The following is a 24,259-nucleotide window of genomic DNA, read 5'->3' on the forward strand; positions in this document are numbered from 1 at the left end:
TAGAGCTGACGGTCCCTGCCGTCAGGGTTAGGTATGATACACTGTACAAGTAGTTGTACCAACCGCAATTACTTTTCCATTTTTACCCTTGTCTACGTTACCACCTGTCGGAGACCCCTTGAGCATATAAAAGGAGGCCCATGCGCAACATAGAGGGGGTTCGAAGGCAGAAAAACACTCACGCTCGGCCTCGTTAGCAGCTAGTGTGTACTGTAGCACTCAGCGCTCCCGAGCAAGAACTCAATACATTCAGACATGCAGCAGTAGGAGTGTTATCTCTCCGGAGAGCTCCGAAGCTGGGTAAACTGCTCGTGTGCTTCGCCTCGATCTGCTCTTCGTGCGACATCCGCCCCCCGCCGAACCGAAGGGGGCTCGGTCCGCCGGTCCCATAGGTGTTCGTGGATCAGCTTCCCCGACAATAGAGAAAAAAAAAGAAAAAAGAAAATGAAAAGGGGAAACCCCACAGACCCACCCACCCCGATCCATCCCTCCTCTCGTCTCCCACCCACCTCCGATCCCATCCCTCCAAAACCCTAACCCACACCCACACTCCTCCTTCCTCGGCTCCTCGCGGCCGCCACCTCCTCCCCGTCGCGCAGCGGCGCCCACCGCGTCACCTGCCGGCCGCCCTCGCGGGTGGCTGCGTCCACGGCGACGACGGAGGACACGGTCGGTCGTCTCCCTATCCGCCTCTCTCCCTAATGCCATACCCAATCCACCGCCATCCTCTTCCCAGTGACCTCCAACCTCATCGCCGGCAGCCCCTCCCCTTTCCTCCTAGATCGACTCGAGCTGCTCATGTCGTGGCCAGATCTGGTAGGAACTCCCTCCCTCCCACCTCGTTCTGCATCCCGGTAGTGATGGCGCAGTCCGGCAACAGCGACGCCGCTCCGATCAGCACCCAGCCCGCGGCGGTAAGGTATCTCGTCCCGAGATTTGTTTTTGGTTTTTATTAATTTCCTTGTGTTTTGGGGCTGATCTGTGGTTTGTTGGCGCGCGCGCAGGAGGAGGTGACGGTGGAGAGGATGCCCGATGAGGAGGCGGCCAGGCTGAGGCACCTCGAGTTCGTGCAGCAGGCGGCGGCACAGGCGGTCGTGCTGGCGGCCACGGCCTATGCCTACGCCAAGCAGGGCGCCGGCCCACTCCTCCCTGGCGTCGACCACGTCGAGGGGACGGTCAAGGCCGTCGTCGGCCCCGTCTACGACCGCTACCACGCCATGCCGCTCGATCTCCTCAAGTTCCTCGACCGCAAGGTGAGAACGATTGAGAAACTCAACTTGATTTCTTAGTTGTATGCAAGGATTGATTATTTGATCCAGTTCCTGGTTGTCGCTTTCCGCCACGGGAGTACCTGCTTGTTCTCTGCTCCTGATTTCACATTGCATCTGCATTGTGCTATAAGTCATTATGCCGATGAAACGGCTTGTCTGATCTTATGGTGGATTGGTTTGTCCTGTTAATCTAGTTTGTGAAGTAGTACAGATGATGTCCTAATAGTTTTGATACCTAGAAATCAAGGTGTTTCCCCATCTGTTGATCACAAACCATCTCTGAAAACCAGAGAAACCGACTTGTTAGGCACTAATTATAATTTGTTGTTGGCAGCTGTCTGCTTCATTTTCTATCTGTATATTGTTTGATTGTAGTAGAATTTAGTTGGTACGGGGCAAAATTTAGTTGATGTTAATTGAGCTTCTCATATTTTTCTTGCATCTATCTGGGGAAATCGAAATGGATTGGCTGTAACTCTCCCATCAATCAATTTATGCATGTGGTTGCGTGAGAGATATCCTATTACGAAACAAATATCATAATAATATGGCCATTTGAGTTTAATTGTGGCTTGTTCTTGCAACTGATTTATTGGTCAGTGTGAGGCAAGCATTATGCAGTGTCAATTGTTCATTCATCTACTAATTTGAGTTTAATAAAATGTCGCCAGGAAGAAGCTGCTGCTGCAGGTTTATGGCACTTGCAGGGACAACACAAATTCCATCTTTTTTTTTCTTTGTTTTGATTGATGTGCATTCATTACCAATTCCTGAGGATGATTTGTGTTCCTCATGGCGATTAGTCTCGGACGCTACAAGCTATTCTCTGTTGTGTGGTATATCCTGATTGGTGGCATTCTATGTGCCAACTTATCCTGGAAATGACACATACATTCATATGCAGTCCTCTGTTATTTTTCTTTTCTCTGTGTTAAATGATCTAAATGTTCGAACCAAATGATCTCATAGTTTGAATGCACCATCGTTTTGCATAACCTCGGTACATTTACATGCACACGCATACACATTTGACTGCTGAGTGTTTGAATTATTAGAATGTGGGGGTTGGTCTGCTTATTCCCATGTTCTTAAGTTTTGTGTATTTAGACTGTAACTCTTAAGATATCATTGTAGCTGTAAGTAGACTGCAAGTTACCAGCTGAGTTTTGCTCCGTTGCACAGCAGTAAATGCCTCTGCAAACATGATACTATATATTTGCATGTCATAGTCAGCAGTTAGCGTGTGAAAATGAAGTGAACCATCAGCTATGTTATATCTGTAGCTCGGCTCCGCACATGTTTTTGTTTTGTTCTCAGTCTAATTGTGGTGTGCCTTTGTGAATTAATCCAGTAGATGCTTGAAAATGAATTAATCCAGCTGAGTTTACTGTAGTATTTCGGTATGCACTCCTGAACAAGTTAATGCTGTATTTTGGTATGTACTGATGTACATGTTTAATGTGGTGTTTTGGTATGTACTGCTGAGTTCATAACCATTTTGTTTTACAACATGCAGATGATTTCCTTCATTCATGTTTCAACGTGAGCTCTAGGTCGAAGTTGCAAGAAGCAAGGATTCAGGATCTAGGCATGCATGCATGCTCTCTTAGCCCTGCTTCTGCTCTTTAGGAGATGTGAATTTCTGGGATTTTTGATGTACTCCCAGCATTTATCTTTTCTCTTATCTCTTTGTTGTTTAGCTAGAACCGTAAATCCTGATGCATGATGATCATGGTTTGTTTTTGTAGATCTATTATGATGGCGCTTAAAATTTTACATGCCTGGATTTTGATTGAACTTGTTCTTGTAGGTCTTTCCACTTCTATGGCCAGTTTAGTTAGAGTTGCACATGTCATAACACTATATACCAATAACTCCCAGCTAGTGAGAAATATTTTGTCACTCCATTAACACATACTGGTTAGTGTTAGTCATACTATTTATGTACATGGAATTTGTTGTCAATTTTGTTAGAATGCAACCTTTTGGTAATTCTGGACTTTTCTTTTGTGGTAATGTAATGATGTTACATGTTTGCTGATTGTTGTATATGGAAAAGACGAATCCTATTGTTTTCTTTTTGATGTACACACATGCTGATGGTTGACACTCATGAACAGCAAGCAACCATTCTAGTTACTATCTAGGTGTTCAGAGATTGTTGTATTATTTACGTTCTTTTTACTCCTAGAGTTATTGTTCACATTGCCTGTTTTTCTTGGTGCGTACATGTATCTCAAGCATTGTACTTCTGTGTTTTCTTAGGCGGATAGTGGACAGATCTACTTTGCTGCTTTGCTGCTTACGGTAGTGTTGCCATTGCATTTGTTTGGTTCTGGCCTCAGCAGCAGTATACTAATGCTTCAAGATTTATTTATTTTTCTGTTCATTATACTAATGCCTCAGCAACAGTATACTAATGATTGATATTCAATTTGCTGCTTACGTTAGTGTTGCTACCGTTATCCATGCCCTCATGCTTCAGGATCGACTCCTAGCTGCTTGTGTATCTGTTTATTATTCTGTTCACTATTCTTTTCCTAGTTGTTCTTTGTTGGAAGATATTGCTTTCATTGACAGCCATGATAATGATAATTTCCTCTCTTCTACAGGAGCTCTGGGTTGAAGAAGTTCGAAGAAGGCAACACTTCATCTTTGTAGCTAGTTTTATGTTCCTGGATGTTTGCACTTCCTGGGTGTTCTAAATTCCTGGATGATTATAATATGACGTCATTTATGAAAATTTGTGTGGTTGAAATATTGGAAATATTGATCATTTATTGTTTTTTTTGAGGTGATGTCGAAGTAATTGACCACGGGTACCCCGAACACGGCAAGACCATATTTCAAGACATCGGGGCTAGCAAAGCCCCTCAGTCCGACTGCCCGGCCGCTCCTGCCGGCTCCCCGTCCGACTGCTCTGCCCGGCCGGCTGCCGGCTGCCGACTGCGCCAACCAGCCGGCTGCCGACTATAGCTCGAAGCGACACTGACAAGACCCCGACGTGGCGGCCATACCGTGGACAAGACAGCTGTACCTCGATACCATCATGTATAGTGTCACTTGTCCCCCGGCACTATTTATGACGTGACCCAGGGGACAAGCATGACATGCACCATGCCTTACCCGTGCCCACCACATAGCTTACTCTGTAAGCTAGCCATGCATATATATATGGTCACACATCCATCCATCCAGGGGGATGGAGACTCACACAAACACACAAGCAAGCTAGCTAGCAAGAGACCTAGCTAGCCAGCCACACACTCACGCATGCATGCTCAGGCACATGCGGCCATACACACATATACGAGGCCAGATGCCTATGGCACTGACCTCAGATACAGCTCCAGGAGCACTCTGTACCAGATATACCAGATACATTCAGACATGCAGCAGTAGGAGTATTATCTCTCCGGAGAGCTCCAAAGCTGGGTAAACCACCGCGTGCTACTCGCATACCCGCTCCCGGTCCTATCAGCAGCAGTCTTACCCTCACACTAAGCCCTTGTGGCATATGTCGTCTTGCAACACCCCCCGTGAGAATACCACGACATTTGGCGCCTACCGTGGTGTGGTACTACTACTATGCTACCACGCTGCTGCTGGTTTCGCTGTCCGGGCGGGACCCTTTTTTCTTCATCGCCTCCGCAGCGGCGTCGCGCCGTCTCTCCGGTAGCGCTCGGGGGCTCGACATCGACCCGCCCCCAGAGCAGCCGCGAGGGGTGGCGCGTCCTCACCGTCGGTTTCGTCGTCACCACTGTTGCGACACCGGCTATCCGTCCGCGCACGTGCCGCGCGCGCGGCCTCATTTCGGTCGACCGTGGCCATCCACACGCCGCTTGCGTTTGCTTCCCCCGCATTGCGTTTGCTTTGGCCGACACACGAGCGCTCGCATCTCCATACTCCATCTTTGCAAGCTAGCTAGATGCTAGTCAACAATGGTCAAACCATTGGCCATGCACTACACAGATACTACCCCGTACATGCCCCAGATGCTACCTAGACACAAACCATATATGCATGTATGCTACCCAGACTAACAGACAATGGTCTGATTGATGCTGTGCCTCGCGCATCTCCGGCCATCCCGGCGCGTGCCGTGCTGGTTGCTCCCGCATCTGCGTCTACTCAAGCTCCTCTGGCAGCGCGTGCTCGTACTCCAGCTCCGCCGCACTTGCATGCTGCTTTGCCCGCCTCTGCAGCAGCGCCGGCCCTGCTCTTCCGCCTCCAGCGCTCCTCTACCGGGTTCCGGAACCGCTGGCCGGGTCGCGCATCCTGCGCCGGCTTCCGCGGGCTCGCCGCCGCGCTGTGTCCCCCAAGCACGGAAGCCCCGGCATGCCTCCTCCACGCCTGCAGTCGCGCGTGCGTCCCCGTGCGCGACCTCCTCCTCCCCGCCTCCGAGCGTCCACGGCCTGTTGGCGCCATCTCTCCTTGCAGCACCGCTTCTTCCTCCTCCTGAGCTGCCTCTCACAACTCAATCTCCATCTCTCTTTGTCTCTCTCAAGAACACACACTACACGGTCATGGTGAAACTCCACACACACACACACGCATACACCAAAGAGAAGACAGCCGCTGCTTTGCCAAGAGGGTCTGCTCCTTGGTGAACACTAGTGCTACATCTTGCCACTTGTGCCCTCACGGCCTCTTCTTTTGATTACTCAAAGCAACACATTTATACAGCAGGGGCTGGCACTCTTGCCGTGCAAAACTCACGCCAATACCTAGACCCACTACTCCACTAAACTCTCCATGCACTAACCATGTACTAACTGACCTTATCTTAATCCTGGAATCTCTCCAGGAGCCATGACTTGGCCTCAAATGCACACTACATGCAGCTAACAAACTCACATGCATGCAAACTGACTCAACCTGTTCACTCGGATCACGCATGTGTAGACGTTGGCTCCAGGGCTCTTTCACACAGGTTGTCACGCTGCACTTCCCTCGTACCATGTCGCTTCACACGAAGTTGCTGCATCGCACAGCCCCATGGCATCACACCTTGCACACCGGCCGCGTCGCACGACGAGTTCGGCATCTCGCCTTTCTACGACTCAAAGTGAACCTTCACCTGCCTATCACTCCCTAGACCATCTAAGTCACATGCATGACAAAAAACAAACTAAGTATGCAGATACAAATCAAGATTAGAGCTAACACGGCCTCCCCTGCCCCGGGCACCACCACTCCTGTGCATCGCCGCGACGGCTCGCGCCCCATCCTCCGGCTCCCTGCCCCCTCGCGCCACCGTCTCTGAGCACTCGGATGCAGCCGTGCCGCCTGCCCGCCTCCTGGCCGCACCAACCACGCCCGTCCGCATCGCCTCGGGCCGCCGGCTCCGCCCCGAGTGCCCGGCCACCAGCACCGCGGCTGCCGCGTGCTCCTTCGTCCGCGCCGGCTCTGGCCCAGTCCTGGCCCGGCCGTCTGCCGGCTCCCTGCGGCCACCCCCGCGCGCCGCCCATTTCGGTCGCCTGTCGGCTTCGCGCGGGCCGGCTGCCCGCAGCCCGGCCTCCCGTGCGCCCCGGACGCCTGCGCCGCGTCCACCGGATCGCCAAGCCGGCCCGGCCGCCTGCTTCGCCTCCGCGCCGGCTTCGCCTTCTCGCCCCGCCAACCCGGACGGCCGGCTGCCCCGCCTCTGCCTCCTCCGTGAACCTGGGTACTCCGCACCCGCATCGGCTGTCCGTCCCCGCACCGGCTGGCTCCGGGACCCCGCCGGCTACTGGGTGCTCCGCGTCCGCCGACTTCGGGCCCTCGCCGGCTGGCCTCCGCCCCGTTTCTCCGCAGTCGGCTCCGCGTGCCTCGCACGCCCCCCACCTGCTCTGGCGCTCGCTGCGTGCGCCGCTCGACCGGGTTGCCGCTGCCGCCTCCCGCGCGCCCGACTCGCCGCGCGGCCGGTTGTAAGGCGCCCGTCAGCGTCCGGCCTCGCCCGCGGCCGACCTCCCCCGCCTCCGCGCGTCTAGCTCGGGCCGGCTCTGGGTCCTCCGCCCGCCTCCGCCAGCACCCGGCACGCGCCAGCCGGCCCCCATTGCTAGCTGGCTGCCGCCTTCGGCAAGCAGAAAAAAAACGAAAGAAAAAAGAGAAAAAGGGGCTGGGTGCCCATCCGGTTGTGTAGAAGAAGAGAAGAGCCGGCTGGAGAAAAGTCAAAGACCGGCTGGCCATGTCAAAAAAAAGCGTCAGCCGGCTGCCTGCGTGGAGTCGGCCAGAAAACTGAGTGGCCGGATAAAAAAAAGAGAGAGAGAAATGAAAAGGAGGATCCAACTTTGCAGACTGCAGTCCAGCCGACTGCTCTGGTTGACCGCCCGCGTTGCCGTTCGGCTGGCTGATTCGTCTGCCCACGTCGCTGCCTGGCCGATCGACTCAGTCCGTCTGAGCACAGCCGGCTGAAGAAGGAAAAGAAAAAGACAAAGTAGTTGCCGGGAGATCCGGCCCGACTGCTCAGCAGTCGGCCCGAATCTCGGGGGCTACACCCAGCGGGTGCGCTGACGCGCCCCCACGAGAAAGAAGACAAAGTAGTTGTTGAAAGATCCGGCCCGAATCTCGGGGGCTATACCCAGCGGGTGCGCTGACGCGCCCCCGCGAGAAAGAAGACAAAGTAGTTGCCCCCACAGAAGATTGCAAGAAATGAGAAACGGGCGCTGCAAGTTACCTCGCCGCCTGGTCGGTCGAGCCTGACCGGCCGGGACCCCTTCGAGCACCCGGGGGCTCGAAGGCCACACCCAGCGGGTGCGCCGGCATGCTCTACACGTGCCGTTCCGGCTGTCTTTGATGACCTCTGCCGCGACTACATGAAAATCAATGTGAGCTCCTCACCCACATATTTTTTCACTGCGAGAGCATGGATAACCTCGAGTGATGCTCGGGGTCTATCTCCACATTTTATTACAGTTGCATCACTGTTTGCCCTGGCACCAGCCAGAGTTGGCCCGGGGACTGGCCGGTTGGCCTGAGTCGTTAGTTCCCACAGACGGCTTAGTAGCGTGCGCGGTACCAAAGGCCCACTCTTAGTCACAGACCGCAGTGCGGCTGTCCGACTGGCAAGAGTGAACGCTGGAGGCCACCCACGCGGAAAACGTCCGGGAAGAAAAATGCTTCGGGCGACCCGACCATTTCCTTTATGAGTATCTGCTCGGTTAAATTCGCTCCGAGAGTCTGAGTATTGTACACTCCACTCCACGATCCACTCTCAGCCACAGACCGCAGAGCGGCTGTCCGGCAAGCGAGAGCACAAGCCAAAGAGTGGAGGGAACACGAAAAAGATTGAAGGGGGCTCATACGAAACCGAGTAGGCACCCTCCGCATAAAACTTGCAATGCTAAAAGCAAACATTTGATATATCTGCATGGACTAACTTTGTCTTTTGCATGATCATTTTCATGAACACCCGCCAAAAAACCTCCGCCCAGCTTTGCCCAGTTGCCCGGAGGCTTGGGGGCCATATCTGTTATATGCTAGGCTCGTCAAGTTTAACCTGAGTATTCCGCGTGTGCAACTGTTTTGCACCCGTTGTATTTGAACGTAGAGCCTATCACACTTGATCATCACGTGGTGTCTCAGCACGAAGAACTTTCGCAACGGTGCATACTCAGGGAGAACACTTCTTCATAATTTAGTGAGAGATCATCTTAAAATGCTACCGTCAATCAAAGCAAGATAAGATGCATAAAGGATAAACATTACATGCAATCAATATAAGTGATATGATATGGCCATCATCATCTTGTGCTTGTGATCTCCATCTTCGAAGCACCGTCATGATCACCATCGTCACCGGCGTGACACCTTGATCTCCATCGTAGCCTCGTTGTCGTCTCGCCAATCTTATGCTTCTACGACTATCGCTATCGCTTAGTGATAAAGTAAAGCATTACAGGGCGATTACATTGCATACAATAAAGCAACAACCATATGGCTCCTGCCAGTTGCCGATAATTTCGGTTATGAAACATGATCATCTCATACAATAAAATATAGCATCACGTCTTGACCATATCACATCACAACATGCCCTGCAAAAACAAGTTAGATGTCCTCTACTTTGTTGTTGCAAATTTTACGTGGCTACTACGGGCTTATCAAGAACCGTTCTTACCTACGCATCAAAACCACAATGATAGTTTGTCAAGTTGGTGCTGTTTTAACCTTCGCAAGGACCGGGCGTAGCCACACTCGGTTCAACTAAAGTGAGAGAGACGGACACCCGCCAGTCACCTTTAAGCACGAGTGCTCGTAACGGTGAAACCAGTCTCGCGTAAGCGTACGCGTAATGTCGGTCCGGGCCGCTTCATCTCACAATACCGTTGAGCCAAAATATGACATGCTAGTAAGCAATATGACTTGTATCGCCCACAACTCACTTGTGTTCTACTCGTGCATATGACATCTACGCATAAAACCAGGCTCGGATGCCACCGTTGGGGAACGTAGTAACTTCAAAAAAATTCCTACGCACACGCAAGATCATGGTGATGCATAGCAACGGGAGGGGAGAGTGTAATCTACATACCCTTGTAGACCGAAAGCGGAAGCGTTAGAACAACGCGGTTGATGTAGTCGTACGTCTTCACGGCCCGACCGATCAAGCACCGAAACTATGGCACCTTCGAGTTCTAGCACACGTTCAGCTCGATGACGTCCCTCGAACTCCGATCCAGCCGAGTGTCGAGGGAGAGTTCCGTCAGCACGACGGCGTGGTGACAATCTTGATGTTCTACCGTCGCAGGGCTTCGCCTAAGCACCGCTACAATATTATCAAGGAGGACTATGGTGAAGGGGGGCACCGCACACGGCTAATAGATCTCAAGGATCAATTGTTGTTGTGTCTTTGGGGTGCCCCCCTGCCCCCGTATATATAGGAGCAAGGGGGGAGGTGGCCGGCCTATGGAGGAGGCGCGCCAAGGGGGGAGTCCTACTCCCACCGGGAGTAGGACTCCTCCTTTTCCTTATTCGAGAAGAAAAGAGGAGGAGAGGGAGAAGGAAAAGGGGGCTGCCCCCCTTGTCCAATTCGGACCAGAGGGGGGGCGCAGGCCTCCTTCCTTTTGGCCTCTCTCCTCTATTCCCGTATGGCCCAATAAGGCCCATATACTCCACGGCGAATTCCCGTAACTCTTCGGTACTCCGAAAAATACCCAAATCACTCGGAACCTTTTCGAAGTCCGAATATAGTCGTCCAATATATCGATATTTATGTCTCGACCATTTCGAGACGCCTCGTCATGTCTCCGATCTCATCCGGGACTCTGAACTCCTTCGGTACATCAAAACTCATAAACTCATAATATAACTGTCATCGAAACCTTAAGCGTGCGGACCCTACGGGTTCGAGAACAATGTAGACATGACCTAGAACTATTCTCGGTCAATAACCAATAGCGGAACCTCGATGCTCATATTGGCTCCTACATATTCTGCGAAGATCTTTATCGGTCAAACCGCATAACAACATACGTTATTCCCTTTGTCATCGGTATGTTACTTGCCCGAGATTCGATCGTCGGTATCCAATACCTAGTTCAATCTCGTTACTGGCAAGTCTCTTTACTCGTTACGTAATGCATCATTCCGTAACTAACTCATTAGCTACATCGCTTGCAAGGCTTACAGTGATGTGCATTACCGAGAGGGCCCAGAGATACCTCTCCGACAATCGGAGTGATAAAACCTAATCTCGAAATACGCCAACCCAACATGTACCTTTGGAGACACCTGTAGTACTCCTTTATAATCACCCAGTTACGTTGTGACACTATGTTTGTCTATGCATTCACACATGTATTATGTTTCCAGTTAATACAATTCTAGCATGAATAATAAACATTTATCATGATATAAGGAAATAAATAATAACTTTATTATTGCCTCTAGAGCATATTTCCTTCAATAAAAGCATGATGCAAAATGGACGTATCACGGCCACACCCGGACCCTGCATGACCTAGCCCCAATGGCCGCAGGCGGCTTGGGCGACGAGCTGGCTCCAGAAAATCGACGCGGAACCGACCAACCCGGCCGGCGCCCGGCTCCAATCGAACCGGCCCCCCGTGGCCCGGTTGCCAACCGACTCGGCGCGCACGCCATCGATGACACCAACACTCGCCACCGCCGTGACCCGCTCGCCTTCTCCCTGGAGGTGCAGGAGAGCGGCGCGGTCGAGCCGGCGTGTTTCAGCCCGCGCATCGGGAGAAGCCCTTTTGTAGGATCAAAAGTATGTCTAGAGGGGGGGTGATTAGACTACTTGACAAAATAAAAGCTTAGCCTTTTCCCAATTTTAATTCTTGGCAGGTTTTAGCAACTTAGCCCAAGTCAAGCAATCAATCTACACATGCAATTCTAGAGTATAGCAACGGAATTTAACACAAATTGCATATGAAGGTAAAGGGGAGGAGTTTGAGGAGGCAAACGCAATTTGGAGACACGGAGATTTTTGAACAGTGGTTCCGATAGGTGGTGCTATCGTACATCCATGTTGATGGAGACTTCAACCCACGAAGGGTAACGGTTGCGCGAGTCCACGGAGGGCTCCACCCACGATGGGTCCACGAAGAAGGAACCTTGTCTATCCCACAATGGCCGTCGCCCACGAAGGACTTGCCTCACTAGGGGTAGATCTTCACGAAGTAGGCGATCTCCTTGCCCGTACAAACTCCTTGGTTCAACTCCACAATCTTGTCGGAGGCTCTCAAGTGACACCTAGCCAATCTAGGAGACACCACTCTCCAAGAAGTAACAAATGGTGTGTTGATGATGAACTCCTTGCTCTTGTTCTTCAAATGATAGTCTCCCCAACACTCAACTCTCTCTCACAGGATATGGATTTGGTGGAAAGAAGATTTGAGTGGAAAGCAACTTGGGAAGGGTAGAGATCAAGATTCATATGGTAGGATTTGAATATCTTGACCTCAACACAAGTGTAGGTGGTTCTCTCTCAGAAAATGTAAGTTGGAAGTGTAGGCATGTTCTGATGGCTCTCTCTACGAATGAAGAGGAGGTGGAGGGGTATATATAGCCTCCACACAAAATCTAACCGTTACACACAACTTACCAATCTTGGTGGCACCGAATTGAGAAACTCGGTCAGACTGATTCAGTAAATCTAGTGACCGTTAGGGTTTTCGGTGGGACCGACATGCAACTCGGTAGGACCGATATGGTTAGGGTTAGGGCATAACGTAATCTCGGTAAGACCGATTACACAATCTCGGTGAGACCGATTACACAAACTCGGTGAGACCGATTTTCGTAATAAGCTAACCATAGAGTTGGTCAGGTAAACTCGGTGGGACCGATTCACTCATCTCGGTTGGACCGAAACATTACGAAAGGGAAACATAGAGTTTACATTGCAATCTCGGTGGGACCGATCACTCATCTCGGTGAGACTAAAATGTTACAAAGGGAAATAGAGAGATTACAATCCCATCTCGGTGAGACCGAGATCCATATCGGTGAGACCGATTTGCCTAGGGTTTGTGGCAGTGGCTATGACATCTGAACTCGGTGGCATCGGATAGAAAGAATCGATGGGGCCAAGTTTGACTTTTGGTTTAGGTCATATGTCGACGTGAGAAAGTAGTTGGGGGCTTTTAAGCATATCACTAATTATTTTGGGCAAGAACCTCATTAAGCAACACCTCATCCCTTCTTGGTAGTATTGACTTTTCCTATAGACTCAATGTGATCTTGGATCACTAAAATAGAAAATGCAGAGTCTTGAGCTTTGAGCTTGAGCCAATCCTTTTGTCCTTAGCATTTTGAGGGGTCCACTTTTCTCATCCATGCCATTCCAATGATTGAGCTTTCCTGTAACATTTATCTTGGAATAGCATTAGCTCAATGAGCTATATGTTGTTAGGAATTACCGAAACCACCTAGGGATAGTTGCACTTTGAATCTCCCCCTTTTTGTTAATTGATGACAACATATAGATCAAAGCTTCGACAGATGATAATAGGATTGAAAAACTTTGTCGCTTTGAGAAGTATGTGAAAAGCAAGAGCTCCCCCTAAATTTGTGCATGTTTAAGATTTGCTTTGGACTGCAAATTCACAATGAGTTAGGATCATGGGGTACTCTTCCATGTCACATACATCTTGGTGGAGCGCTCAAAATGATAATAATTAAATCCATGCACTCATCACCAAGCAAAGTGAATGATAATATGAGGATATAAGAGATAATATTATCCAAACAAGCATTAATGTAGCATAGCATATGATCAAACACATGATCATCCAAGTATCACACAAACTCGGAATGTATCTCAAACAAGCAAACAAATAAAGTTCAACCACCAAAAACAAGAGAGAAGAAAAGAACACTCTCTCTCGAAGCCTATGATCTATACATTTTCTCCCCCTTTGGCAACAAGTTACCGAAAAGTTCATAAAAATGCATAGTGGTAATTCGTCTCTCAGGCTTGGTCTTGAAGTGGTGGTGTAGAAATGACTCCAAGGATGAAGTCATCAGTTGAGGTTGATGGAGCTGGTGGAGTGGCTACTAGAGTTGGTGGCACTGAAGCTGTTGCTGGTGCAGATGAAGTTGCTCTGGTGTCTGTCACTGTCACTGCAGCAGATCTCTGGCCTCTGGGCACTCTAGCAAATGTATCTGTGGTAGACTTGCCCTTCTTCTCCTCCACTTCCTCTTGTAGTTGCTCAACAACTGACTGTATCTCAGTGACCTTCACATCTAAATCATAGAACTTCTTCTCTATGATTCTCTCCAAGCTCTCCTAGTTTTGTGTCAGGGTGGCCAAACCCTTCTCAATCTTCAGAGTGGAGGCAATCAAATAGCCAAGCCGATCTTGCTTGCTCTTTAGGAAATACTGAGATGCCTCATCAATGGTTGGCATCTTTGTAGCCTTCTCTGTCCTTGCCTTCTCCTTCTTTCTTGTGCTTGCACAGATGATGGTTCATTTTCATCCATCACTACAGTGTTGTCCTCAAAGTCTGGGTAGATGGGAAGGTGTTCTTTGTCCAAGAGATAAGTGCAAGTGCCCATATTGGAGTTGATGAGCTCCTGAATCTGTGGGGCATACCCACAACTCCTCTTCTGGTCAGCAGCTGTCCTCTTGATAGTCTCAACAATTAAGCTCATGACTTTGAACTTCTGAGGCACATCAAATATGTGAAGCAAATTAATTGCATGGCCTCTGATCATCTTGTGATCACCTGACTTTGGCAACAGAGTATGCCTGAGGATCCAATTGATTGTTGGCAATCCTGACAGCAGATAATGTACTGATCCAAGCTTATGAGTCTCAAGAGCAGCATCTAGGATCTCTCTGTACATGTGTGCCATGGAGTTGTGATCCTTCTTCTTCTTGTCATAGACATCCAAGTCATCCTCATTCTCCTTTGGGGCATTGATAAATTTGGCCCATTCTTCAACTGATGATTGGTACCTAGTACCTTCAGACATCCAGACAATCCTTCTATTTGGGTAGAAATGAGTTGTGGAGTAGAACTGCCCAACAAAGTTTTCCACCCCACAAGACTTGAAACTATCATAAAATCCAGGATAGTGCTCTTCATTGTTTCTGATGTACTTCCAGTCCACCCATCTCATATCACAGACAATTGGCTTCTTATCAAGCAACACTGTGTCATAGAAGTCTTGTTGTTCCTTTGTATGGAACCTATAGTCCACAACAGTCCTTCTCCTGACAGTATAGGGATCTGTCAATCTCCATTGTCTGAGTCCTGCATCCTTCCTGAGCTTCATGTCCTCAGCTACTGGATGAGCATCATTGTGATCTGGAATTTTGGGCTTCAACTTCCTCAAGACATGTGACTCATCATCTTCTTCTTCTTCTTCAGCAGCTTCATGCACTGGGGCCTTGTTCTTCTCTGCAGCTGGTATGCTCCTAGTGTTCCTCTTAGGTGCAACTTTGGGCTTAGGAGCAGCTTTGGGAGCATCTTTGGGATTAGATGGAGCAGCCCCTGATCTAATTGCATCTCCCATTAGCTTTTGAGCTTTAGGTGCTGGTGCAGCAACTACTCTGGCCATAGTCTTCTTAGCTCTTTCTTTCCTTTTCTTTTCACCCACTTCTTGCTCTTTGGGTTCAGACCCCAAAGTCTCTTGAGTTGTTCCTCTGACCTTAAACGTAGGTGTTCTCTTGGCTGGAACTTTCCTGTTGATGCCAGGCTTGATGGCAGCAGTTGTGCCATATTCTTTCTTCAGCACCTTCCTAGATGTGGCCTCATCCTCTTCTGCCACATAGTCCTCATCTTCAGAATATGAGGTTCTCTTTTTTCTGGCCCTGGTGGCAGCCTTTGGCAAGATGCTAGTTGTGCTCCTGCTGTCCTCATCTGAGGTACTGGAGGGACTAGTGCCCTCACTCAAGTGAACTTGCTCTTCATCTCTGTTCTGACTGTCACTCTGATCTGACATAGTGCAAACTCTGACAGCAGACCCTATGAATAGATATAGATGAGATAGAGGGGGTGAGCATCACAAAGCACAGAGTTTTTTTTGCAAAAGAATGAGTTAAAAACTTAGTTTTAGTTTTCCACAGAAAGCATTTCAGATCTACCGATTTGTAAACTCGGTGATACCGAAGCGGCTTTTGGAATCTAAACTAGTGAACTCGGTCAGACCGAGTCACAGTTCAGTGGCATCGAGACTGCTAGGGTTAAACAAAGTCCTGAACTCAGTCACACCAATTTGCAATTCTCAGTAAGACCCAAAATCACATGTGCAATGGCCTAAGCCAAATCGGTGGAACCGATTTCTACAACTCGGTCAGTCCGAGATGGGTTTGGCAGAAACCTAACCCTAAATTTTCAATCGAAACTAATCTATTTCGCTGGATAGGTCGTTCTCAATTGTGGCAAGATACATGGTAAAACAATGTGCTAGGAATCAGAATGAGATTAGTACAAGGATCAAGTCCATACCCTAAGTGCGGTGGTGGACTTGCTACGATGGCAACGGCGTAGACGATTTCCGTTGACGGCGGCGGAGACCAGCGGCGGGAGGCGGCTGGCAACAAGGAGGACGATCCGGAGACCTAGGGAGGCAGAGCAGGCTGAGTGCGAGCGGAGTGATTCGGAGAAATTTCCAAATTTTTACCCAGGGGTATATATAGCTTGACCCTGTCGGTGTGACCGAGTGGAACGACTCGGTGGCACCAAGATGCATAACTGCAAGCAGTTGCTACAACTCGGTGTGACCGAAAAGTTTAAATCAGTTGCACCGAGATTGAAAACCTAGATCGACTTAGTGATCTCGGTATGACCGAAATAGATGAATCGGTCAGACCGAAACACACAAAGAAGTTTTGGAAGTGTAAGTCTATGACGAATCGGGGACTCCGAGTGCTCCTCGCACAGAGTGGTTCAAATATGACTTGATCAAACTTTGTGATGTAGCATGAATAGAGTTTGAGACAAGAATTGCAAAGATAGCTAGAGAGGGTTCTTAGGCATTCTTGTCCATCCACTTGGCAAAAAGAAAAGAAGCCAAACAAGCAAAACTACAAGTGGATGTCCTCGAATGAGTAAAATATGCAAACCACATGCTCACACAATAAAATGGTAGATAAAATATGTGACAAAGCATGCACAACCAATTCTAGCATCTATCATGCAATTGACAATGACTGGGTCATCTATATATGAGTATATTGACTTAGGAGTCAAATGAGAACATTTGATCATAGGTCATACTCATCGTTTAAGCTCAAGTGGGGTTGCCACTTTTACATAATGCATTGTTGTGTTCACATCACTAGAGTTGCTTTAGCTCAATTCTTAGAGTAAATCTCCCCCTAGATGTGAGATCCCCCCTAAGAGGGATGAACTAACCTTGGGTTTTGTCGATGATGACTTCATGTAGGTGTTGAAGATGTGGATGCTCTATGTTGATGTAGATCATTTGGAGCAACCCTTTGGAGTGAGTTGCACTTTCAATACCTACACAGGTTAGTCCCACAAGGAACAAACAAGGATATCCATATACATAGAGTGATGCACCCACAAGATGATGTCTATGAAATCATTGGGTTACCTTGTCCCTTGTCTTACCAACAAGAGGGTTTTTGACTACATGAACTAGTGAAGATGTGCAAGTTGGTTGCACTTGTCCTTGCCAAAATGATAGGAGTGAAGTATGTTGACGGAGTCACCCTCAAGAACTCTCTAGTTCTTCTTCTTCGGGATCCACACCATCTTGATGGGAATCCTTGGAGTTGGAGTCATACTTGATGAAGTAGAACTTGATGTAGTCCTGGGAACCCACTTGACCAAGGCCTTAGGAGCTTCTTCAAATGCATCAATATCCTCTTGAAGCTTGTCCTTGCCTTTCTGCTTGCGGTCTTGTGGTGGAAGATCATCTTGTGCTTGTGTCAAGTAGGATCATACTTCTCTTGTTGAGGAACAAACTTTGTCTTGGGGTATTGATCTTCTTCCCACTCAACTCCATTGGCATTGAACTTTCATTCAAACCAACACCTTGGTTCTTCCGGTGCCTTCCTTGCTTGTGTACAATTTCCTCTAATTGCTTACTCTCGGCAAGGCTCTTGTAAACACCTTTCTCTATAATTCCCTTCAATAAGTTGTTTTCTTGTTCAAGTGTAACTTGGCTAAGAGAATCATTAGTGGAATCAAGAAAACTACTAGGAGCAACAACATTGGATTTAGCATGATGATTGTTGTTACTACTAGAGGAAGAATCTTTCTTGTTCTTGTTACTAGACTTGACTTGAGGCATGTAAGTTCATAAGAGTAAACGCTTGGCAATGTAAGAAGAACTTTTCTTGCGAAGATCATCATTGATAGCTTTTAAAAACTCATGTTCTTGCTCAAGATTGAGCTTTTCAAAACGTAATTTCTCACGAGTCCTTAAAAGTTCTCGATGATCTCCTAAGATAGTTTCATGTGCTAACTTAAGAGTGTTTAGTTCTTTAGTTAGAAGCTCAATCTTCTCCTTATCATTGTCATTCGTTTTATCTTGATTAGCATGACGTTTCATCATAGTATTCATCACTAGAGTTGTCAACAAGTAAATCATCATCACCTAGCAAGTCATCTTCATCACTATTGAAATCAACATACTTAGGGTGTAATACCTTAGGGCCTTTTGCCATGAAGCATCTTCCAAGTCCTTCATTTGGTGAATCAAATATTCCGTAGGAGTTGGTTGACACAAGTGCTAGACCGGCAACACCTTCATCTTGAGTATGTTCTGAGTCGGAGTGATAGCTTCTCTCGGAGTGATGTTCGGAGTCGGAGACGGATACCCATTCACCAACATGAGCTTGATGTCTTAGTTTTGTGTAGCACTTTCATGATTTGTCCTTGCTTTCCGAATCCTTGCTCCTCCGGGATGTTTTTCGTTCATAAGGATCATCTCTACTCCTTATCTCTCTTGGTGGTGATTCTTCTCTTCTACTTCTTCTCTTAGGTGATTCTTCTCTTCTCTTGTAGGGAGCCGTACACTCATTTGAATAGTGTCCGGGTCTTGCACAATTGTAGCAATTACACTCTCGACTCGAAGATCTTTTGTCATTGTAGGACCTTGACATGGAACTTCTTTCCTTGCTCCTACTCTTGTAGAACTTGTTGAAATTCTTCACCATTAGGCTCAATTCTTCATTGAAGGTTTGTTTCTCACTTGATGATGTGGGAGCTTCACATGAGGCTTTGTAAGCACCACTTGACTTGTTATGGAGCTCTTCCTTACCCTTGATTGACATCTCATGAGCAACAATTCTTCCAATGACCTCTGTTGGCCTGAGATTCTTCTAATTGGGCATCATTTGGATCAATGTACACACGGTATCATATTTTCTATCCAAGGCTCTTAGGATCTTCTTGATGATGAATTTGTCGGTCATCTCTCCACTTCCTAAGCCGGCAATCTCATTTGTGATGAGAGCAAGCCTAGAGTACATTTCAGCGATGCCTTCACCATCCTTCATCTTGAACTTGTCAATTTGAATTTGAAGCACATCCAATTTGGATTCCTTGACGGGGTCGGTAGCTTCGTGCATGTAAATCAAAGTGTCCCAAATTTCCTTTGCATTCTTAAGACGGCTGATTTTGTTGAGTTCTTCGAGGCACAATCTGTTGAAGAGGATACCACAAGCTTGAGCGTTGTATTATAGCATATTCAACTCTTCCATGGTAGCTTCACGGTTCGGTTCTCTCCCATCAAAGAATTCACCTTGCAAGCCAATACACACAATAGCCCATACGGCAGGGTTATGTCCAAGAATATGCATTTTCATCTTATGCTTCCAACTAGCAAAATTAGTACCATCAAAGGAACTCTACGGTGATAATTTCCCTCGCTAGACGCCATACTCTCCTAGGTTGTGAAACCAAGGCTATGACTACCAAAAGCTATGAAAATCAAAGAAAATGGAGACCAAAGCTCTGATACCACTTGTAGGATCGAAAGTATGTCTAGAGGGGGGGTGATTAGACTACTTGACAAAATAAAAGCTTAGCCTTTTCCCAATTTTAATTCTTTGCAGGTTTTAGCAACTTAGCACAAGTCAAGCAATCAATCTACACATGCAATTCTAGAGTATAGCAGCGGAACTTAACACAATTTCATATGAAGGTAAAGGGGAGGAGTTTGAGGAGGCAAACGCAATTTGGAGACATGGAGATTTTTTAGCCGTGGTTCCGATAGGTGGTGCTATCGTACATCCACGTTGATGGAGACTTCAACCCACGAAGGTTAATGGTTGCGCGAGTCCACGGAGGGCTCCACCCACGAATGGTCCATGAAGAAGCAACCTTGTCTATCCCACAATGGCCGTCGCCCACGAAGGACTTGCCTCACTAGGGGCAGATCTTCACAAAGTATGCGATCTCCTTGCCCATACAAACTCCTTGGTTCAACTCCACAATCTTGTCGGAGGCTCCCAAGTGACACCTAGCCAATCTAGGAGACACCACTCTCCAAGAAGTAACAAATGGTGTGTTGATGATGAACTCCTCTCCTCAACACTCAAATCTCTCTCACAGGATATGGATTTGGTGGAAAGAAGATTTGAGTGGAAAGCAACTTGGAAAGGCTAGAGATCAAGATTCATATGGTAGGATTGGAATATCTTGACCTCAACACAAGTGTAAGTGGTTCTCTCTCAGAAAATGTAAGTTGGAAGTGTAGGCATGTTCTGATGGCTCTCTCTATGAATGAAGAGGAGGTGGAGGGGTATATATAGCCTCCACACAAAATCTAACCATTACACACAACTTACCAATCTCGGTGGGACCAAATTGAGAAACTCGGTCGGACCGATTCAGTAAATCTAGTGACCGTTAGGGTTTTCGGTGGGACCGACATGCAACTCGGTAGGACCGATATGTTTAGGGTTAGGGCATAACGTAATCTCGGTGAGACTGATTACACAAACTCGGTGAGACCGATTACACAAACTCGGTGAGACCGATTTTGGTAATAAGCTAACCAGAGAGCTGGTCAGGTAAACTCGGTGGGACCGATTCGCTAATCTTGGTTGGACCGAAACGTTACAAAAGGGAAATAGAGAGATTACAATCCCATCTCGGTGAGACCGAGATCCCTATCGGTGAGACCGATTTGCCTAGGGTTTGTGGCAGTGGCTATGACATCTGAACTCGGTGGCGCCGGATAGAAAGAATCGGTGGGGCCGAGTTTGACTTTTGGTTTAGGTCATATGTGGATGTGAGAAAGTAGTTGGGGTCTTTTAAGCATACCTCTAAGCATTTTGAGCCAGAACCTCATTAAGCAACACCTCATCCCTCCTTGATAGTATTGGCCTTCCCTATAGACTCAATGTGATATTGGATCACTAAAATAGAAAATGCAGAGTCTTGAGCTTTGAGCTTGAGCTAATCCTTTTGTCCTTAGCATTTTGAGGGATCCACTTTTCTCAACCATGCCATGCCAATCATTGAGCTTTCCCGAAATATTTATCTTGGAATAGCATTAGATCAATGAGCTATATGTTGTTAGGAATTACCAAAACCACCTAGGGATAGTTGCACTTTCACCTTTCCGATAGGGTTCACGCTCCCCCGCGACACCCCCAAGTACAACGGAACCGTGAAGCTGGAGGACTGGCTCACCGACTACACTACCGCCATAGGCATCACGGGCGGCAACCACCAGCTCGTCGTGCACTACGCATCGCTCATGCTCCAAGGGTCAGCCCGCACCTGGTTACACAGTATGCCGGTGGGCAACGTCAACACTTGGATTGACTTCGAGCAGGCTTTCATCCGCAACTTCACGGGAACCTACCGGCGACCCGGCTGCCCCAGCTAGCTCGCCATGTGCGTGCAGGGGCCAACGGAGACCTTCCGCGAGTACCTCGCACGCTGGACCGAGCTCCGGAACAGCTGCGAGGGCGTCCATGAGGTTCAAGCAATCCAGTACTTCCTCAACGAGTGCCGATACGCACCCTCCTCAAGCACAAGCTCTTGCGCTCCGAGCCGGCCACCATGGTCGCGCTCATGGTGACGACGGACAAGTACGCCAATGCCGACTCCGCCATGAAGATCCAGGTGACGCTGGATGAAGCCGACAAAGCAAAGTCGGTTCCCCCTCCAAAGCCGGCCGGCGAAGGCAGCCGACAACAGGACAACCAGTAGAACCATAAGCGCAAGGCCAATCAGCCGGCTCAGCGCTACGACAACCAACTCATCGCGGCCACCAAGCCGGCGGCCGACTCGGCGGCCAAGCGCCGGCAGACAGGCAAGGCGGCATGGCAGCCTGCCATGAGCTTCGAGGAGATGCTCGACGCTCCCTACAAGCACCACAGCGGTGCGAGGCCGTCCACGCACATGCTTCGGTAGTGCGGCATCACCAAGCACATAATGAGGGGCGACGTCCCGCCTCCTCTGGCTCTGGCTCCAGGCGTGGGCCAGCAGCCTCCGCCTCCTCCACCGCCTCCGGCCGGCAGCGCTATGCGCGATGACGCCTACCCGGACTAGAACGCGGCCTACGCCGTCTTCACCAGCATCGGTGACGACAAGGTAGCGAATGTCTCCTTCGGCAGGAGGTGAACACCGTTGTCCCGGCCAAGCCGGAATACATGCACTGGTCGGACCGCCCGGTCACTTAGTCCCGGGAGGACCACCCGGTCGTCATGCCAAATCCGGGTGGCTACGCCCTCGTCCTTGTTAGAATAAATCCAAGGCATACCATCGATCATCCTAGGACCAAGCAATCACACGAGCACGACACCGAGATTTGTTAACGAGGTTCACCGATATGGCTACATCCCCGGGGTCTGCCTATAGGCGCTCTTCCCCATGATACCGCTACAATACCGCACCCGGTCACCCTGGACACTGGCACATGCCGCCGGCTTCCCCTGCGTTCTGGTGCTATTATGTTGGCATAGGTTTCATCATGTGTCTACCCCCACTATATATGAGAGGCCTAGGATACAAGTGTCCTACTTGGACATGACCCCATATCCTATCTAAACACAATACTACTACAAGTCCAATTGTAACCTACCTTGTACACAATATTCGACACAACTCTAACAAACTCCACCTTGCCGAATTTTCTCCACCACCTTGGATTCGTCCATGCGTCAAACTTCCATGTACATTGAACTTGAGTTTATCCCATGAGCACTGCTGCTACTCCAAAGACTCCATGTGACTCCACCTGCAACTTGTAGTCCCTTCTTTTCTTGACCACAGTCAACACTAAAAGCAAAATTAAGTTCCACATTACTCTAGTTTGCGCTCCCAACTTCCAGAGTATGAGTCCAACGCCATCACACACTAATCACTAACCTGCGTGAAAGTGAACAACTCACATATTGAGTGTCACACATAGGAGTTTCCTGAATTCAACATCAATGCTCCTTTCTTGACCGCCTGTCTGAAACTTGAAAGAATTTCACCGTTGCTTGTAGTCATCCAGAGTCAAACTCGCAGTTGTGTCACCACATGTATGACCACTAGAGCCCTGGTCCATCTCCATGCCCCGTGCATACCACATGCCTCGCCGCTATTACCACGTCGAGCCTCCGCTATCCCGGTCGAGGCTCAAGGGTCGCAAAACCACACCACTCAACCCCCACTGCAGAGTACCACCGATCATCACCGACCGATGACGAGTTTCACGCTTCCATCAGACCACAAAGCTCTAGTCTGAACTGCATGTCACTCGCTTTTCCCCCTTGCTAAATATGCCTCAATTCCTGGGATCCTTACATCGTACCCCTCAATCCAGCTCCACCTTCAACATGACTCCATGGTGGTTGTACATGCCACCCCGCGCCCCGTCGACTCCAAGATCTCATGTGCACCGTCTTGAATCAACCATAGCCTTGTCCAATCCACACAAGCCCTCGGGGCCTGCGCCATGTGTTTACACGCCCATCAGTCGGTCACCATCAGCATCATGCTCCTATGTCATCATCGTCGATCCCACCAACGTCTTCTGTACCAACCGACTCACGTCGATCCGTCAGACTATCTGGTCCGACCCAGCCGAACTTCTCCGACCGCATGACACGCTCAAGGCTCCTAAATCGTCTTCCACGAATTTCCATCCATCACATGATAATTCCATCTTATACTGAATTGACTCCCCGCAACGCCTTCAAGCATCCTATTGCGCCAACAAATCTTTCACCATTGTCTGCCATAACCCAAGGTTCTCAGTCCCATCGAACTTCTCCACCTCAAAACATGTACCCGATGGCGCCACAGTTCTTTGTAAGACTGACCCTGTGAAAAATTATCTAAGCTTTCCACACATGATGCCCAAGTACACAAGCAAGACCTGATGTGGTACACCCTCATGTACTAATAGAAAATTCCAAAATCAAGGATTCCTTTTGACCTTCACGTGATTGCTCTTCTTTGGCTCAAACCCCGATGCTAGTGTTGCTTTGCCTTGTCAATGCCTCCTGCTAAATCCAGTGGATGCCAACGTGATTGATTTTTCCATCGCCAAATTGATCTGCCTATCTCCATGTCACATGGAGACTCAGAATCACTTTTGGTCCAAAAAATCCCTTA

At 48.8% G+C, this 24,259-nt stretch overlaps 1 protein-coding gene and 1 non-coding gene across 4 annotated transcripts; both read left to right on the plus strand.

The window, feature by feature from the left end:
• The first annotated feature begins 488 nt into the window (after positions 1-488).
• LOC123135958 (REF/SRPP-like protein OsI_017815) lies at positions 489-4,061 on the plus strand. 3 transcript variants are annotated; one of them, XM_044555229.1, is made up of 3 exons: positions 489-914; positions 1,005-1,253; positions 3,884-4,061. In XM_044555229.1, exons 1-3 carry the CDS (start codon positions 702-704, stop codon positions 3,974-3,976), a joined length of 555 nt encoding a protein of 184 aa, XP_044411164.1. In that variant the 5' UTR covers positions 489-701; the 3' UTR covers positions 3,977-4,061. The 3 variants fall into 3 exon arrangements, with proteins under 3 accessions (XP_044411164.1, XP_044411166.1, XP_044411165.1); XM_044555231.1 differs by lacking the exon at positions 3,884-4,061 and adding an exon at positions 2,788-3,425; XM_044555230.1 differs by lacking the exon at positions 3,884-4,061 and adding an exon at positions 1,943-2,781.
• On the plus strand, positions 2,034-2,167 carry LOC123140442 (small nucleolar RNA snoR80). The gene has a single exon (XR_006470003.1). It is a non-coding gene; the product is annotated as a small nucleolar RNA snoR80 (small nucleolar RNA).
• Positions 4,062-24,259: the final 20,198 nt, after the last annotated feature.

This window comes from Triticum aestivum, chromosome 6B (assembly GCF_018294505.1).
Source record: "Triticum aestivum cultivar Chinese Spring chromosome 6B, IWGSC CS RefSeq v2.1, whole genome shotgun sequence".
NCBI classification, from domain to species: Eukaryota; Viridiplantae; Streptophyta; class Magnoliopsida; order Poales; family Poaceae; genus Triticum; species Triticum aestivum.

Coding starts and splice junctions, on each gene's coding strand:
- LOC123135958 (XM_044555229.1), top strand. CDS start 702: ATGCCATACCCAATCCACCGCCATCCTCTTCCCAGTGACCTCCAACCT. Junction 915..1,004: donor TCAGCACCCAGCCCGCGGCG/GTAAGGTATCTC, acceptor GCGCGCGCGCAG/GAGGAGGTGACGGTGGAGAG. Junction 1,254..3,883: donor TCAAGTTCCTCGACCGCAAG/GTGAGAACGATT, acceptor TCTCTTCTACAG/GAGCTCTGGGTTGAAGAAGT.